Here is a 17,229-nt window from a genome sequence, read left to right as displayed (position 1 = left end):
TTTAAAATATCACCATTTAAAGTTCAGGCGACTTTGAATCATGCTTGTTTTCCAGCACAGTTCAGCTTTATTTTAAAATTGCTTTTTTTAGTTTCCTGTTCATGCGAAGCCTAAAAACTCCAAACTTGAACCATCAGAGAGCTTCGTACATATGTGGCAGAACACAACACCATGTTGTAATTACATGAACTTGCTTTTCTTGCTTTTAAAAGAAAGTTAAATAAATTGTCTGAGGCGTTCATTCGCACGAAGCCATTTCCTCTCAAATTCACTAGTATTTTAACAGATTAGTCACACAGTTCTTTTGCCTGAGCTGATATTGTACGTATGTTTTCATATGTGAGGTTTTAAAGGCACCTCCCATTTAATTTCTTTGGAAAATCTTCTGCAAAGTAAAATGTTAAGCGGAAAAAGAGACGGTTGTTTCATTTGACACCTTCAGCTCCACTTCCTGTGTGAATGTGCTGAGCGTTGAGCTCGGTCTGAAACAAACAACCTCTACAAAAACACAAACATTTTATTATACAGGACTGAACAACAACAACAACAACAAATCTGTAGAAATCAAGGTGTTTGATCCATCCGAGTAATTCTCCTGAGACACAATACTGAGACACTTGTAATTAAAAACTGAAAGCATTAACAGATTCTGACAGTACAGCATATCGACAGAATTAGATCACAGTTATTTACAGAAAAGAGTTTTTTTAACATCTAACCCAATTATATCAGTCAAACCTCATGTTTTATTTGACTTAAGTTGAAGAAAAGACATTTTAAACCACCAGAGACGCAGAAGAGAAAACATTTGGATATTTATGTTTTTATGAACTTTCATCCCCAATTTTTTTATTATTTTAAATGTTTTGATTTGGATTTTATTCTTTTGTTTGCTTTGTTTAAATTATGGCTTCATCTAAAAGCCGTTTTTTAAAAATACATGTGCAAAGGGCTGAAGTCATTCTTTTTTTTTAAAAATATTTTGCATCCAATCAGCCGGACTTTGTCATTTTTAAATTGTTTTAATCAGTAGTTCCTCAGGATTTCTGAACTTTGTCTGCTTTAAGGTTTAAGAATACTGACAAACAGACAAACACGACCGGTTCATTAGTATTTTAGTTTTTTCTTTTCCTCTGTGTACACTTGGATGGAGGGACTGTCTTAAACTTAAACAGCTATCATCTTTACAGTACGAGATAAAATCTAGTTTTTGTTGTCCAGCTACTTTTTTTTTTACATTATCTGAGCATATCTGTGTATTTTCTTTCAAAGTTAAATATGGAGCCACAGTTGCGATTTACAAGCCTTTCCCCACCCAGGACTCTGGTGCGTTTGAAGTCTGGGGGGGTTTTGCTGCAGGAACAGTTAGTGCTGGTTGTTCGGAGGTATTCTTGGTCAGCGCGCCACCATGCGAGCCATCCCGGGATTCACGAAGGAGAAGTTCCTGAACATCGTCTGGTCGACGCTGTTGATGAGCGTGCGGTCGGCGCACGACAGCCGCGGCTTCTCGCTGATGAACTCTTTGTCGAAGTTGCTGCAGTCGCTCGGTGACGTCTGAGGAGACAGGCGAAGTGTTTCAAAAACACGCCGCAAAGACACAACACATGAAATCCCTGTCGCCACAATTCCACATCATTAAGGAGAAAATACACGTCAATAATATAAAAGACTGAGTTTATATAATAAATAATAAAGCTAATCAAACACAGTCAGTTTTATAGATATTTAGCTAAAACTAAAGGCAGCAGATGATGTGAATTCCTCCAGCTTCATTGTTTTAATGTGTTTAATTTTCTAACATTTTGTTTTTTAGTCAGTTACTCTCATTTAAGGAACTTTTTTAAAGCTTATATCTGCTGTCTTGTTGTCATCAAACATAAAGTGAACTTCAATAAGCAGGAAAAATGTAAATATAGACTTATACCAAAGTGATGACATGTTTATCGATTATCAGACACTTTTATCCAAACTGGTATAATTGCATGACTGACACGGATATCGAGGGTATCATAGATCACTTCAGACATCTGTCAGGAGCTCAAACCCCCACACTCCATCTCCTCCTGTTTCCCATCAATCTGTTAAATCAAGTTTTTATCGGTTGTTCTTTATTTTACGCTGTGGGGAATCTTTTGGGGGTTGAGACTTAATCGACAACACTGTGTGGGATAGCGTGGAAATGTGGATGAGGTGTTTTTCTGCTTTATGTAGCTTTGAAACGGTTCAGCAACTATTAGACAGCTCGGCTGTATGACAGCTTGATAGTCCTGTACATTTTTATTAATCCCATTTGTATCAAAGGGTTTTGTTTTTTTATGCTACCTTCTTTTCTTCTTTGCTGTTTTATCACACAACATTTTGGTCAAAACTGTCACTCATGCATTTATGTTAACTTACTATCAGTGGTAAAGTTTCAAAAACTTAAATTAAGCTGGTGGAGATGTTTTTTTTTTTTTTGCTGAAAAACAATCTCTTCCATTACACTTCAGTCTTTCTTGGATGTTTTAGAACCCGAACCAAAGCCCGGGAGCGAGCGCAGCACCTGTTTCTACTTACTAAAGTGGGTTTGAACGGCGGCACCACCTGCCGCAGCTCCAGAGCGTCCCAGTCAAAGTTGTCGAAGAAACTGTGCTGCCTGATGTTTCCCTTCACGCCGAGCCGCTCCTCTGGCTCTCTGACGAACAACTGAGGGGGAAAAAACACTAAAGTTACCCTCCGTCAGTAATTTATCCATCCAACACAACAAATCATACACATAAGACGGTAAAAAGGACTGAAGCTGGCTTAAATGTTTTGTTGAAATAGATCTTTATTGTTACACAGGCCAGTTGCTGACTATGAAGTCTATATTACTGAAGGTTTTTGTCGAACTTGAACATCGCAGTAAAACAAGAATGATCTGATGAGTATAAGTTTTATCAAATAGTGGTGAAAAACTAAAACTGGGCCTGCGATGTTTGATTTTGCAGCTAAACTTCTGGCATTAATAATAATAAATGCTCACCAAAATACAAACACTTTAATTATATAAGTAAGTTGAGATAAGTTACATCAAAAAGCAATAAAAAAAAGAAATTCTGTACAACAACTGGTCAGATCAATTCATATTTTTATCATTTTAACTGGCCTGATTTTTTGTGATTAATGTCTCCATTTTGGATGTTTTAGTTGAACTACTGATTAAACAACAATGAACGGCAAAATCTTAGATTTAAATTTAAACACAATTCAAAGTTTATACTCTTCTTCTTGACGGGTGGTCACAGTAAATCATCCCAGCGTCCTCCTCCCTCTCCATCCATCAACCTCCCCAGTGGTCTTCCTCTTCTTCTCCTCAATATCCTTTGTCTGATATATCCACCGTCCCTCCCTCTGCACGTGCCCAAACCAGCTCAGTTTCTCCAACTTTGTCTGCAAACCGCTCCACCTGATCTGTCCCTCTGATATACTCATTTCTAATCTGAGCCTCTTCCTCTCTGCTCCTCCTGTCTTATTGTCAGTGCCACTGTCTCCAAACCAAACGTCCTCTTGCAGCTTCCCTTCTGTCACAGATCATCTCTGACGCTCATCTCTAATTAAATCATTGTTGTATTTTCTTACTATGCTGTAATTTTAGTATAATCCGAAATTGCAGGTGAAAAAAATGATATTTAGCGTCAATTCTGGCACATTTATAGTCTTGTTTATGCTACTTTTATTCTCATAATGAGGCCAAATCCTTTTAAAACAGCATCTAACCTTAACTAGTAAGTCCTTAGATGCTTTGGTGAGCCAGCTGGGGTAAACAGGGTTGTCTGTTCGTATGGACTGAAACAGCTCCTCTTCATCACGCCCGTGGAACGGAGACTGGCCGATCAGCATCTCGTAGAGCAGCACACCGAACGACCACCAGTCCACCGAGCTGTTGTACTTCTGGCCCAGCAGGATCTGTTGGGAAAACACACACAAACATCTGTAAAACCTCGACGGGAAGCAAATTCCTTCCTCGAAAACTAAATCCTGGCCTGTGTGACCCTGACAAACGGTTTCAGGACACCAGGATCAGGGCGTGGTCACCTCAGGGGCGATGTAATCCGGGGTTCCACAAAAGGTGCAGGTGCGCAACTCCTCCTCCATGTTCTCCTTGCACATCCCGAAGTCTGCGATCTTTATGTGGCCGTCTGAATCCAGCAGCACATTATCCAGCTTCAGGTCTCTGTAGAGGAGCGGAAGAAGCAACGAAACTCGGCTCATTCGTCTCAGCGAATCATTTCCACTCCCGTTTGTGTATTTACCTGTAAATTATTCCTTTAGAATGCAAAAACTGGAGCCCACAGATGATCTCAGCTGCGTAAAATCTGCAAGAAGGAAAGAAATAGGAATCATAAAAAAAGAAAATTGCTGGGATGATTTTTTCCCCCCTTTATTCGACCGAATTCCAAACTGTCAGTAAACAAGTTATAAAAGGGAAGTAAAAATGCAGAAGCTTAAAAAGCTCACACCTCAGCCAGAACAAAAAATCAGTACACAACAAAGATTACTTCCTAAAAAAGGTGATAGATCAAATCTCTGACCCCACAAAGGTTTTTCTGCACATTTAATTTACATACGTGGCTCTGTGGAGGTCAAACTTGTGGCAGTTTTGGATGTGGAACATGAGATCACCTCCGTTTAGGTACTCCATCACAAAGAACAGGTTTTCCTGCACAAGAAGACACATAAACGTCAGGTTTTATACGGGTTTATAATCTATACATGTGTTTCTTTGAAAGATGCAGTAGAAAAAAAACGTATTAGGAAATAATCCATCTTTCCTAAACAACCTAATAAAGAAAGCTTTGGAGCTTATTTTCCTCCAATAAGAACTTTCTTAAACAAACAAACAAAAAAGGCTATTAATCCAGACTCCACGTGTGTGCTGTTCTCACCTTCGTCTGGAAAGTGCAGTAAAGGTGTGTGAGGAACGGATTCTCCCAGGCTAAAGACAGGACCCTCCTCTCCACCATGGTGCACTCCACGTCGTCGTCCATCAGCACCACGTCTTTCTTCAGAGCCTTCACCGCAAAGAACTGCCCGCTCTTCTTCAGTTCGGCCAGGAACACCTGGGACCACAGAGGGAACACCTCAGACGCTGCAGAACAGTTTCTACCTAAATCTACGTTTCGCTTCTTACAGCAGAGAAGCAGCTGAGGGGGGTTTCCTGCACAAACAAGCGTGGCCACCTAGTGTGACTGGAACTCAGATGGTGACCTTTTTCCTCCCCGGCCAGTGGTCTCCAATCCTGGTCCTGGAGAGCCACTATTCTGCATGTTTCCCTTGTTTCTCTGCTCCAACACACCTGATTCAGTGGTTAAATTACCTCTTCGTGTTCTGCAGAAGCCTGTTAATCAGCCACTGATTCAAATCAGGTGTGTTGGAGCAGAGAAACAAGTAAAACATGCAGGATAGTGGCCCTACAGGACCAGGATTGGAGACCACTGTCCTCGGCACTCCTTGAAGGAACACACCTAGTTTGAAACAATCATGACTAAAAAATGCTAAATCTTCACCTCTGTTTATTTTCACGGGGATCAAATACAGTTTGCCTCCTAAGGACGCCCCGTACCTTTCCAAAGCTGCCTTTCCCGAGCATCTTGTGCAGAGTAAAATCCTCGATGTTGAATTTCGACTGATGATCCTTTTTTGGGACGGCGTAAAGCGGTTCTTCTGCGGCGGCGTCGTCAGAGCTCGGGCTGCTGACGTCTGTCGGCCCCTCCCACAAAACCCTCGACAAGTCTGCAACACATTGCCGACAAGTAGCCTCAGAAAGGGAAGTTTGTGGCTAAAACGCTGAAGAGACTCACAGGTTTCGCAGATAAAATCCGTTACCTTTGTTTGCAGGCCCCGATGAGACGGGTAAACCCGTTACTAACCCGGATGGGGCTCGGACCACGCCCGGCTGGCCGATGCCGACTGGTCCCTCTCGCCCAATAATGTCAGGCTCCTTCGTACTTTTGGCCTTAACAGGAAAAATAGAAGCATCATCAAACCGATCTGTTCTAGTCCAACAGCTTAAATCCTTTTAAAAGGACATTTTATTTTTAAAATGGGATGAAAAGTCACTTAAAACACTAAGATTTAGTCTAAGACACTAAACGGCGCTTTTTGTGCTAAGATTCATTAACGACAAGCAAACAGTTAATAATCAACAGCATTTTCTAACAATTTCAATAGACGGTCTCTGAAGAAACTATGGTGGAGCTGCTGAAACTGCCTTTCTCTTACTAACGCCTGAAAGGTTTACTCTGAATGTATCAAACTAACCAGAAATGAGCTGATTATCATGATGGTGAAGTTAAGTCTGCCTCAGAGTGAAAACTCACTGAAACTTTGTCGTGAAAAGATGCTATTTTTGCAAAAAGTGTGACCCACACGACACCATTTCCCGACCGTAAAGACCACAAGGCGTTCCTGCCCCCTTGCAGTGTCACATTTGCCTTCTCTGCTGAGCAGAAATATGAACGTTCAGGTGATTTAAAAATAGTTCTGCTGGTTTTCCGTCAGAGGAAGGAGCTGCATGGGTTTTGTTGCTGTTGTTTTGGGTCATTTAGAGACATCTGGTGCAGAAAGTGTGAATCTGTTGGTTTTAAGTCCGACCACGTATGAAGAAAACAACTTCTCCGACACTTTGATGTAAAAATGAAGCCATTTCAGATAACGCTGTAGCTGCTGTGTTAGGTCAAAGACTTTTCTTATCTTAGAGATTTCTCCGCCCACTTTGAACATGTTGAAAACGGCACAAACCATGTTTGAAACGCAGCCTAAATGTGTAAAATGTTCTCATCTGACCTGCTGTTGGATCTCGATGACGGCCAGAGCTTCTGCCATCAGTTTCTGGTTGACCCCGCAGAGGTTGGCCACTTTCTTCTGACATTTGTGATGGACATTCATGCCACATTCTGCACCAAGAAAAACACAACGCAAACACATTAATCTGTTCTACAACCTTCGACAGACGTGCATATTTGTTACTCGAAACTTTGTTTCACAATGACAAAAAACAGATTATTTAGAACTGATTTCAGAGTTAAAAACAGGCTGATAATATTTGAGAGTACGTCCAGTTGTAAAAGTAAGAATGTTCTCGTATTTAGACAATACATCGCTGTTTTCTTTAAGAAATAAACTCCTCTGTGTTGCAGGATTTTCCTTTTTTAGTGTCTGGTGTGTTGTTGGGCTGCAGTTGTTCCTACCAGAAAGATTTGATTTATCTCACACCTGCTGCGGCAGCTGCAGCGAGATTCTGGACAATCCTTCAACCCGCGGAAAAGAATTCAGCGCTTATTTCTGATGAGAAAAGGGAAAATATCTGCTGCCGTTTCAGCTGTTGGGAGAACACACTAAATCGTGATAATTCCCACGTGGAAACCACGTGATCCTTTAGACTGTTTCAGCTTTTTAGAGATGAAATTATCTTTATGGATTTGGAAAATAAGCTTCTTATGTTACATAAAGCATTAAAAAACAACAACACCCCCCCCCCACACACACACACACTGAAATCTGTGTATTCATGTGCCGCATTATCTGTGTCTGTGTCTAATGCAAGTATGATTCAGACTATTATAAACCGCATTATTTATACCCAGTTGAGTGAAAAATGACTCGACACTTCTTAATTACAGTCTAAAACGATGTATAGCGATGTGGAAAAGTCTTGAGTCAGGTAACTTGTTTTTTGGTCTGTGGGAGGAAACCAGAGTACCCGGAGAAAACGTGCACGAGGAGAAACTCGACACAGAAAGGCCTCAGGCGGGAGTCAAACCTGCGACTCTCCTGCTGAGACACCGTTCTGCTCTGATAATAATCAGGTTCTTTTTGTTCAGGGTGTCAAACAGCAACACTTGGATTAGACGCAGCCGTGTCTGATCCGTACTAACTGCGTGTCGTAAACTGCGCTCGTCTGTAAGAATCAGGCGCTTTTAGCCTTAGCAGTAATTTATATAGATATGGGCTTGTTTGTCTCGTTTAAATGTTTGCAAACTGCTCCAGCGCAGAAAGCGTTAGTCAGTAAAGAGTTGAGGAGCACATCTCACTTTGCAAGGGTTTTTATTAAATAGATGCACAAAAACCTAACTTGTGTTTGAAATCCTTTAAATTCCAGCCCATGTGTTCTTTATGACTATATGACACAATTATTCATCCCTAGTTATAGTTCATTACAGGACCACTGATGTATTTATAACTAAGACATTGGTTGCACTTCATAGTGTAATGCTCGTCTTTCTTGTCGCCTAACGTTTGTTTTTGCAATAATTGTGAGAAAATCACCACTTCATTTCACTTTACTTTATATTTACTGTGAATCTGAAAAGACTTGATATCTAGACTTGAATTAGAGTTATTTAAAGCAAAGATTCCCAATTTAAAACATCCTAATGTTTGTTTTCATTATGTGATTCTACCATAATTATCTCTGTAAATAATCTGTCTCTGGAACAATAAATCATAATCATCTGTTTCGTATCAGCATTAGTTATTATTATGAGTTCATTTGAGGACATCGAACAGCATCATCTGATATCCAGATTATAAAAATAAATCTGTCCACTCAAAATATTATTATCATTGAATCTTAGTTAATATATTATCTGCCAATATTCATAAATAATTCTCACTCTATGTTAGACAGTCACATTAATCACAGTAATAATATTATTTATTTGCACTCAGCTGCATATTTAGCTGCAGTAATATAATCAGGCTAACATCTGTGACCTACATTCATGCATTGGTGAGAAATAACATCAGAGCTAAAGTACTTACTGAACAAATGTACTTCATATCTATTATACTTTAGTAATACCTTCTAATGTTTAAAGATTAATCCTAAGTGCTTTTATCACAGCTTTATGGGTGAACTACAGTAAAAAAAACAACCTTTTGAATCTAAAATCGGATGAGATTTCTTTGGTGAGACGTTCCTCCACCTGCAGGTTTTCTCCCCCCTTAATGTCGTCTGGTAAATGTGAATAAAACTGATAAAAAGCGCCACCTCTCACCCTCACATTTGAGCCCCTGTCTGGCAAGCCCCCACAGCAGCGTCCCACAGTGCTGGCAGAAGGTGGGACTTTTGTAGTTGTACACCTTGAACCTGTGGGGCATGTCGATCTTGAAGCGCTCCTTGTGGATCTGCAACACACGTGGCTACGGTTAGCAAACCGAGCGGACACATCAGGCATGTGCTCATGGATAAACTTTACACACAAACTAGTGTTTATACGGATCTGCAGAGAGAGTGCAATTTCATAAAACCTGCCAAACAGGGAATTAATTGCTAGTTTATTGTTTATGTCACTGGTTTTATTGCACATAATTTGATTTAATTTGAGGTGATATAAGAAGCAGCAGATGTGCTTTGCTGCTTGTTTAAAACAACTGAAAAGAAACCAATAAAAGCAGCTTTTTTGACTAAAGATTGAAGCAACTGAAACAAAGCTGACACTGGATTTTTAGTCCATCTTTAGAAAAAACTTTTATTTCCTCTTAATAAGGTCAGTGGTTGCACGGGCAAAAGCAGATTAAAGATTGCAGCTTACGAAAGAAAAAAAAGGACTTTAAATGAGAGATTTTTAACAAAGAAATTTATTGTCACGAGGATGAGGTAAAAGCTTTGTTGGGTTTTGACGAAGCAAAAGTTTTCCAACATCAACAGAGGTGGGCTTAATGCTGTCATAAATCCAAAATAGATTTATGACAGATTATATAATTTAATTAAACAATAAATAAAGGTACAGTGCTGTGCCCCGCTTTAAATTCAATACCTAAAGAGCTCTCTGAAACTAAAACATGCTGTCAACTCTGGACTAGAACGAGCATTTGGAGATCATTCAGATTTTTCAGCTCAACCAAAAAAAGATTTTAGACTTTCAAAGGTTGTTTTAAATAAAAGCCAACCTGATCCATCTGTGTCCTCCTCCTAAAAACCCTCCTGCAGAAGCTGAAACATGAGCTACATGTCCACCACTTGCAGCTCAGATATTGACGGAGATAGTTTTTGTTTTTACAGCCTGTTCTGTTACTCTGCTCTGCAGGTTTTGTTCACTTTAAGTTCTCGAAATATATTTTTTCAAATACTTCTGACTAATTACATGAGTGTCTGCATCCATTTGTGGTTAGAAATGGGAGTGGAAATCAATTAAACAAACATTAATAGGCAAATAGAAAGTAAGTCAGTACAAAAAACTGTAATTGATTAAAATCAGTCAGAGTTACAAGCTGCCAAGCATCATGCTAACCTCAGATCTAATATGTGTGAAAATTTTCCAGCGATTATTATTTTTTAAGCTTTACAAATCCACGTTTTTAGATATTGTGAAAGGTATGCATGAGCACGTGTCTGCCTTTGCCTTTGTTTTATTAAAAAAACAAACAAAAAAAAAACTGTACAGGCTTTAAAGAATTTGGCCGATGAAGTGTAAAAAGCAGAATAAACGTGCAGTACAGCTGACAGCAGGTAGCCAAGCTGCTTTTGGTGTTTACACTAAAAGGATTCTGCAGCTGCTTCTAATTTAAGTCTTGTGAATTCAGAGGTGAGAAGAAAACAAAACAAGAGCAGAAAAAAAAGTGCAAGTTTTGTAACTAGAAACTTACACTCGCCGCATTAGGAACTTTTTTTTTTTTTTTTACATATTCTGACACAGTGTGAAACGAATACTTGCCATTGTTTCTTTGCTGTTTATGGCTGATCCGGTGCATTTGGCGATGACTTTGTCGATGCACTTTTTGTGGATCGCAGCATTGCACTCTGGAAGACAAAGGAAACTGAGCTAGACTCTGGAGGTGGACACACAGGCAGCAGTGAAATCAGTCTTCCTGGTATATGAATGAAAAAAAACTGACACTCACGTCTGCATTGGTAACCCTGCTTATTGAGACCCCTGCAGTGGAGAGAAATACATGAAATGACTAATACGACAACGAGAAAAATGAGTAATTTGCCGGATCAGAATATCTCAGCCACACCAGACAAACTCTTTGCAGACGGAGCAAAAGGTCGGTTGAGGGAAGAACGTGGCGCTGAACTCGTGACATTTGACGACGTGAACCTTGGCTTGCTTGATGGCCCCGCGCCGCTGATGAAGCGTGAACAGGCCGTCTCTTCCCCGCTCAGACTCCGGGTCAGCATCAGTCTGGCCTCCGGCGTCTGAAAACGCATCATGTGACCTTTATTTCTCAAGTACCCACAGAGGGAAGGCTTCTTATACATACACAATGTTTAACATCACAGGTTGTCACCTTTGTGCTGAGTTAGACGTGTTTCCTTCTTTCAGCAGCGTTTGTTTGTTTCACTGTAAGTCATCTGTTCACAGCGAAGAGCTTCCCTCACGCTGTCACACCAATCTCACAAAGGCAAATAATAATGCACCTAAAAGTGCTTTTTCTTCTAACTTAAATGACTAAAATCTGCATAAAATCAGGGTTTGTTATTAAAACTGCAAATGGGACGTTTTGATATAATATAGTGGTAATACTACTAATTTACTGTGCTGTGTACTGTTGCTTTTAACGCTATAGGTACATACTGACACACCTCATTTGCTCTAAAACAATGCTCATTTAAAGTATGAAAAGCATATTTAAAGTTATTTTTTTACTCTGTTACTGGAGTTTCACTGACTTTGTGTCATGGAGCTGTGGTAATCCCTGTGATGAGGACATGATGACGCATCTCTGCTTTGCTGAATCATAGTGAATCTGAAACCTGTTCAGTTCCTCTTCAAGCCTTTACTGTAGTAAAGAGTATTTTTTCTGACTCTTGCTGATGTGCTGTGCGGCGCAGATAAAACCTAGATAATCAAAATAGAAATAAAATAATCTGAGATTGCTCCTGTTCGTTGGTGTGCTGTTTTCTAATTAAAACACCAGAAAAAAAGTCTTGAAAGACCCATTTAAAAAAAAAAAAATGCTTCAGATGAGCCAGACATTCTTGTAGACTATTAAAGTTTTCTTGATCAGTAGTTTTTTAGGCTTTCTAAAGATCATTCAAAATAATATTTTTGTAGTTTGCCTGCTGTTTTACTGAACTATCAGTGGAAACCTGGCATTTCTAAGCAGTGTGAGGAAGGTGGACAAGTCAAAGGACAAAAGGAAATGTGTCAGCCATAAAAAAATCTGTCTTTAGCAGGTGAGCAGTATCTGAAAGTCACGTCTATAAGAAATAGAGAAAACTTCTCCAAGACCTGACGGATGCGTCGTCTTTCAGTTGATCATTTGTACTTAAGACAAGTTTTCACATCATAATTTTTAAGACATTTTTAGGAAAACTTTGAAAGATTTTCAAAAAATCTGAGGAACTGATCGGGACCCCATTCAAAGACTGTAAGAAAGTCTGGATGCTTGGAAAACAAAAGACAAAAATAGGTGTGGTGAAAAACTACAGGAACAAAGTTTAAGTACAGCTAAGAATACAAAAGCTTTGACATTTCAATGTTACTTGGATGTGAAGCTGGAACACAGACAAAGATTTTAAAAAGAGGTTATTGGCGACCTTGACCTTTAAACCCTATGACCTTGAAATCAATAGGGATCATCCTTTGTCCCACGAGGTGTCCAGCTGTGCAGTTTGACATTCCTACGTTACACGGTTGCAGGGTTAAAGAAAACACAAGGCTTTCACAAAGAGGTCACCTATGACCTTAACCTTTGACATCGTGCCCTTGAAATCAATAGGGATTATCCTTTGACTCATTAGGTGTATAACGGTACAATCTTACATTTCTGTGTTAAAGGGTTATTAATTTAGAGCTTGGACAAGAAATTGTCTACAGACAGATGGACGGGATCATAACATAAGAAGTCTCGTTTTAAGACTGACGTATAAAAACAAGTAAAAGTAACAAATATAAAGTATAGCATTTACAATAGTTAGACTATCACTATTTAAATCAAGTCAACAAAGTTTATTGCCAACTGATTAAATAACACTCTCATTATCTTACAGCAACACGATGTGTTTGTTTTTGCCGAGTTGAAGCGTAAACATTTGCATGTGGGAGGAGGTTGTGCTGCTTCACCCTGACAGAGCGCTCGTCCCTGTGCCACCTGTTGTTCTCAGCGCTGATTTCCTATTTGCTAAATATAGATGGCTTCTTCTTTTAGTTCTCTGTGACTTTACAGGCCTTTGGCTTGATGATAATGTCAGGAAAGCACCAGTAAAAAAACAAACAAAACATAGCACTCAAATAACCACTCACAGTGCTTCACAGCAGCAGGTGGCAGAAGGTCAAAGGTTTTATCTAAAACGTGAGAAAATGTAATTAGGACGGGCCAATAGGTCCGACTGATACAAACTATGGTGCAGCTGGTACAGACTTCTCAAGAATAATTTACTTGGGCTCTTTTGGAAGCAATCCTAATAGCTATATATAATTATTTTGTATCATACTAGCAGATTATGTTGTGTATTGTAAATTAAATTCAACTTTCAATTTATTTATGGATCTTTTGAAGCTGCTGGAGAACCACTGAGGCCAAAACAAACTTCCCCAAGGGGCCAATTTAGTAACACTAACATATTGCTTTTATCTATTCTGTATCATATACTAATATAGCATATGTCAGTGTTAATTTTATTTATATTTTAGGGTCCAATTTTAGGACACACTGTTGTAGATGAAATGTGATGTAAAAAATCCTTGAAGAAGGGATGTGGTAAACCTCTGAGAGGAATTAGAGTTTAAAATAGTTTGACAGATTTGAGAGCATGTCCAAATATCATCAGATTTAGCCAATACATTGCTACTTTCCATCTTTATATAGGAAATAAAGAGTCTCTGTTTTGAAGGATGGAGTGAGGCCAACACTGGTGTTTTAGGCTCATGTTTTCTTATTCCTGTTAAAAGTTGAGTGGCATCTGCAGACAATAAAGAGAGGACTGATCTCTGCTATTTTACAAGAGATTACAATACGTCTTTTGTAATAAAAGTATGAACAAGTAGGGCTTTCACATATTTGAAACTAGAAGCACTCAGAGAGCGCAAACCTCCACCAAGGCCACAGCGTGATTAAAAAAACAGTACGATCCAGGTCATGATCTGGCTCGCCACCAAAATCTAATTCTGTTTTTGTGACAGCCCCAACATTTTCTGAACATTTCATCAAAATCTGTTCATTACTTTTTGAGTAATCTCGTGCACAGACAAACAAACAAACAAACGCCACCGAAAACATAACCTCCTTGGCGGCGGTAAAGCATGATAAATAGAATCACTCACCACTTTTCTCCAGATAGTATCTGGCTTCCATCAGCAGGCGACCCTGTGGCTTCATCTCCAACTGGGACAAAATGAAACAGAAAATAAAGAAAACATCAAAGTGATAATTCTGCGCCAATCTCAATTAGAGCATTAGAGAGAATAGAGATGCAGAGGAACGATAATGCACAGGGAACAGGCTAGTTTGATGCATCGAGACAGACTCACTGCCTGGCGCACACAACCTCACACAGGAGGAGCAGATTGGAAAAATATATTTGATTTCAGTCATCTATTTACAGTATTTGTTTGTTCGATTCTCTGTTTGGAAGAAAAGGCAGTTGGCATGAAGCCGCTGATGTAACCCAAAGCCAAGTCTTTCCACAGAAATGACAATCTACACTGCTCCACTGCACTGGAAGGCTTTTGTTTCCCTTTATTTTTAGCTGAAAGCGCATCTAAATCAGGGGTAGGCAATCCTGGTCCTCGAGGGCCATTATACTGCATGTTTTACTTGTTTCCCTGCTTCAACACACCTGATTCAGTGGTTAAATCACCTCTTCATGCTCTGCAGAAGCCTGTTAATCACCCATCGATTCAAACCAGGTGTGTTTGAGCAGAGAAACAAGTAAAACATGCAGGATAGTGGCCCTACAGGACCAGGATTGGCGACCACTGGTTTACACTTTTGTCTTCATCAGAAAGCTTAAAGTAAATGGTTGCGAAAAGAGAAACAGATTTATTTTTCGCTAAAACCGCTGCGTGGGTTGCTTACAAAAAGCATGTTATCAATAATAATCATCTTTTTGAGTCATTCAGTGCCAGTAAGTTCACTCAAAAAGGAGGTTATGCCTACTTAAATATGTCATCAATTAAAGGACTAGTTACTTTTACCTCCAGAGTATATAAGTACTGCATATATAAGTGGACCATGGACAGATTTCAGTACACAATAACAAATACTGACCACTGCTCCCATCTAGAAGCAGATGCACAAATTATTTCCCTGGTTTTTGTTGTCTGCCATGGCAGAAAGAAGAGGAAGTTCCTATCTAAGCTCTCTAAATCAAACAAAGCATGACCGGCTGGTTCAAAAAACACGCCGAAGCTTAAACGCCTCCCTGTTGGATTCGAATCACGATCATGACCCACAGCAGCAGTGAAGAGCATTGAGGTGCTCGCAAGGCAGGCAGGTACGTCGCACTGAAACGTTCTACAGTAAGCCGTTTGTGTATTTATCTGATAACCCTGATACGAAACATGATTTTTGCACTCAGAGCAGCAAAAGCAGGTTGGCTCAGTGATGCTTCTTAGACGAGAGCCGCCGTCAGTGTGTACGTTTTCTGTTTGAGGTTTCAGTTTTAATAGAAGCCTTTACAAGTGCAGAGCAGGGCGGGTTATGATAGTGACCACAACAGTTTTAATACCTAAAAGGAGAATCACCTCTTCAGCCATTTTTGACCCCAACGTGAGCTAACAGGTTCGGATTTATCCACAAAGATAAAACCTGGAGCTCAAACGCACAGGTTCTGCTGCACTGACCCAAATCTCCAGCTTGCCGTTCTCCTTCTTGCAGCGCGTCGCTAGAGAGTCCAAAGCCACCGTGGCCTCGGACTTGAGTTCCGCCGTCCGGTCCTTCACCATCACGTGCATGATGCGCCCGCGGTGGACGTGGGCGTCGAACGTGGTGCTCCACGGCGGGTACATGGTGGGCTTCTTCTGCTTGTACACTTGACCCTTCTCTGTAGAAACAAGAAAAGCCATTCTCGTGAGCAGGAAGAAAATTCTGAATTTCTCTTTAGTAACTAGATTTTAGACCAAGACGCTAAATGAGAGGTGATGAAACTATTACTAATGAATCACACACCTGGAGACATCGGAACTGACTTCATTTTGTTTTCCTTTTGTTGCAATAACAAAAACTAACCCTCCTAAGTCATATTTTTCAGCTTTATATGCATGATATTGTAGTATATCCTAATTTTACTGATGGATGATGCAAAGAAAATAAATAAATTGGATGGATGAATTGAGTTACAACGTTTTCTGTCATGGTGGAAAATAGCCACAAATTGGACCTGATCTGTGCGTCTCGGCTGATGCTAATATAACTGTATTTCATTTTAAATCAATTATCAGCTAACATTGATGACATGATGATAATATTTGTGCAGCCTTAATGAGAACCATAGAGCAAGGAACAAGAGAATTTAGTTAAGATTAAAGTAGGCTTTTCTTTTCTTCAAAAGATAAGTTTCACTAGCCTGTTCATTCTTGCATTTCAACTTGCGAGTTCCAACAGAGAACAAGAAAATGGGAAGCTTTTCCTGCTGATGATAAAAGAGAGATAATTTATAGAAACCGAATGAATTTCTTGGACACGATCCGATGGAAGTGGATCCATTTTTACAGCAAAAAGCTGTCGTCTAAGACTTGTTCCTGTCAAAAATGTGGTCATCCAACATCACAAGCCTGTCATACCCATATTAGGAGTTTTGTTTAAGACTTAAATTTAACTTCTTAGAGGCTTTTCTTTTACAAGAAGCAGACTGATCATCGTCACATGTACCTCCATTCCAGGGACTACAACAAGAGAAATGACTGACTATCCTTCAGGAAAGCATGCTTTGTTTCTTATATTTCTTATATTTTAAATGACTAAGATTCTTTGTTTTGAAGCTTTTTTTTTAAATCCGTTGTTAAAAAAACAATTTAGGGCTCCTTCAAAATGGAATAAGATACCATTAAATATTTTTTCTTGCATTCTAACACACTCTTTTGTTGTTTTTGTGCAAGAACAGGTCTTTTTTTTTTTTTTTTTAAACTCTTTATTTAACATTTTTCATTATTACAATGAAACATACAATACACAGAACATGGGGCAGTGACTCATAGTTGAATAAGAAAGAACATTACAAGATGTTGCACATAGTTACGCTTCCTTACTCCTGTATGCCAGCCATTTGGACCAGCGTTTGTTGTAAAAATGTCCTTTTATATGTAAAAGATACGTCAA

General features: G+C 39.4%; 1 protein-coding gene across 4 annotated transcripts in view; it reads right to left on the bottom strand.

The window, feature by feature from the left end:
- Window positions 1-974: 974 nt before the first annotated feature.
- Window positions 975-17,229, bottom strand: part of prkcq (protein kinase C, theta) — a 34,553-nt gene continuing 18,298 nt past the window's right edge. Inside the window, exons 3-19 of one of the 4 annotated variants that reach the window (XM_037981325.1) lie at window positions 15,756-15,955; window positions 14,235-14,295; window positions 13,215-13,256; window positions 10,984-11,164; window positions 10,867-10,898; window positions 10,680-10,765; window positions 9,021-9,150; window positions 6,808-6,917; window positions 5,848-5,977; window positions 5,585-5,754; window positions 4,908-5,081; window positions 4,590-4,681; window positions 4,275-4,337; window positions 4,057-4,195; window positions 3,739-3,927; window positions 2,557-2,685; window positions 975-1,554 (exon numbers count right to left, since the gene is read on the bottom strand). In XM_037981325.1, the coding sequence (XP_037837253.1) occupies window positions 1,396-1,554; window positions 2,557-2,685; window positions 3,739-3,927; window positions 4,057-4,195; window positions 4,275-4,337; window positions 4,590-4,681; window positions 4,908-5,081; window positions 5,585-5,754; window positions 5,848-5,977; window positions 6,808-6,917; window positions 9,021-9,150; window positions 10,680-10,765; window positions 10,867-10,898; window positions 10,984-11,164; window positions 13,215-13,256; window positions 14,235-14,295; window positions 15,756-15,955 (2,087 nt within the window). In that variant the 3' untranslated portion in view covers window positions 975-1,395. Of the gene's footprint in view, window positions 1,555-2,556; window positions 2,686-3,738; window positions 3,928-4,056; window positions 4,196-4,274; window positions 4,338-4,589; window positions 4,682-4,907; window positions 5,082-5,584; window positions 5,755-5,847; window positions 5,978-6,807; window positions 6,918-9,020; window positions 9,151-10,679; window positions 10,766-10,866; window positions 10,899-10,983; window positions 11,165-13,214; window positions 13,257-14,234; window positions 14,296-15,656; window positions 15,684-15,755; window positions 15,956-17,229 lie in introns of those variants that run through there. The other 3 variants (XM_037981326.1, XM_017411451.3, XM_037981327.1) reach the window with 3 other exon arrangements.

This window comes from Kryptolebias marmoratus, linkage group LG18 (genome assembly GCF_001649575.2).
Source record: "Kryptolebias marmoratus isolate JLee-2015 linkage group LG18, ASM164957v2, whole genome shotgun sequence".
Classification (NCBI taxonomy): domain Eukaryota; kingdom Metazoa; phylum Chordata; class Actinopteri; order Cyprinodontiformes; family Rivulidae; genus Kryptolebias; species Kryptolebias marmoratus.
The sequence above is the reverse complement of the archived record's forward strand: the minus strand, read 5'-3'. Positions and strand labels throughout refer to the sequence as shown.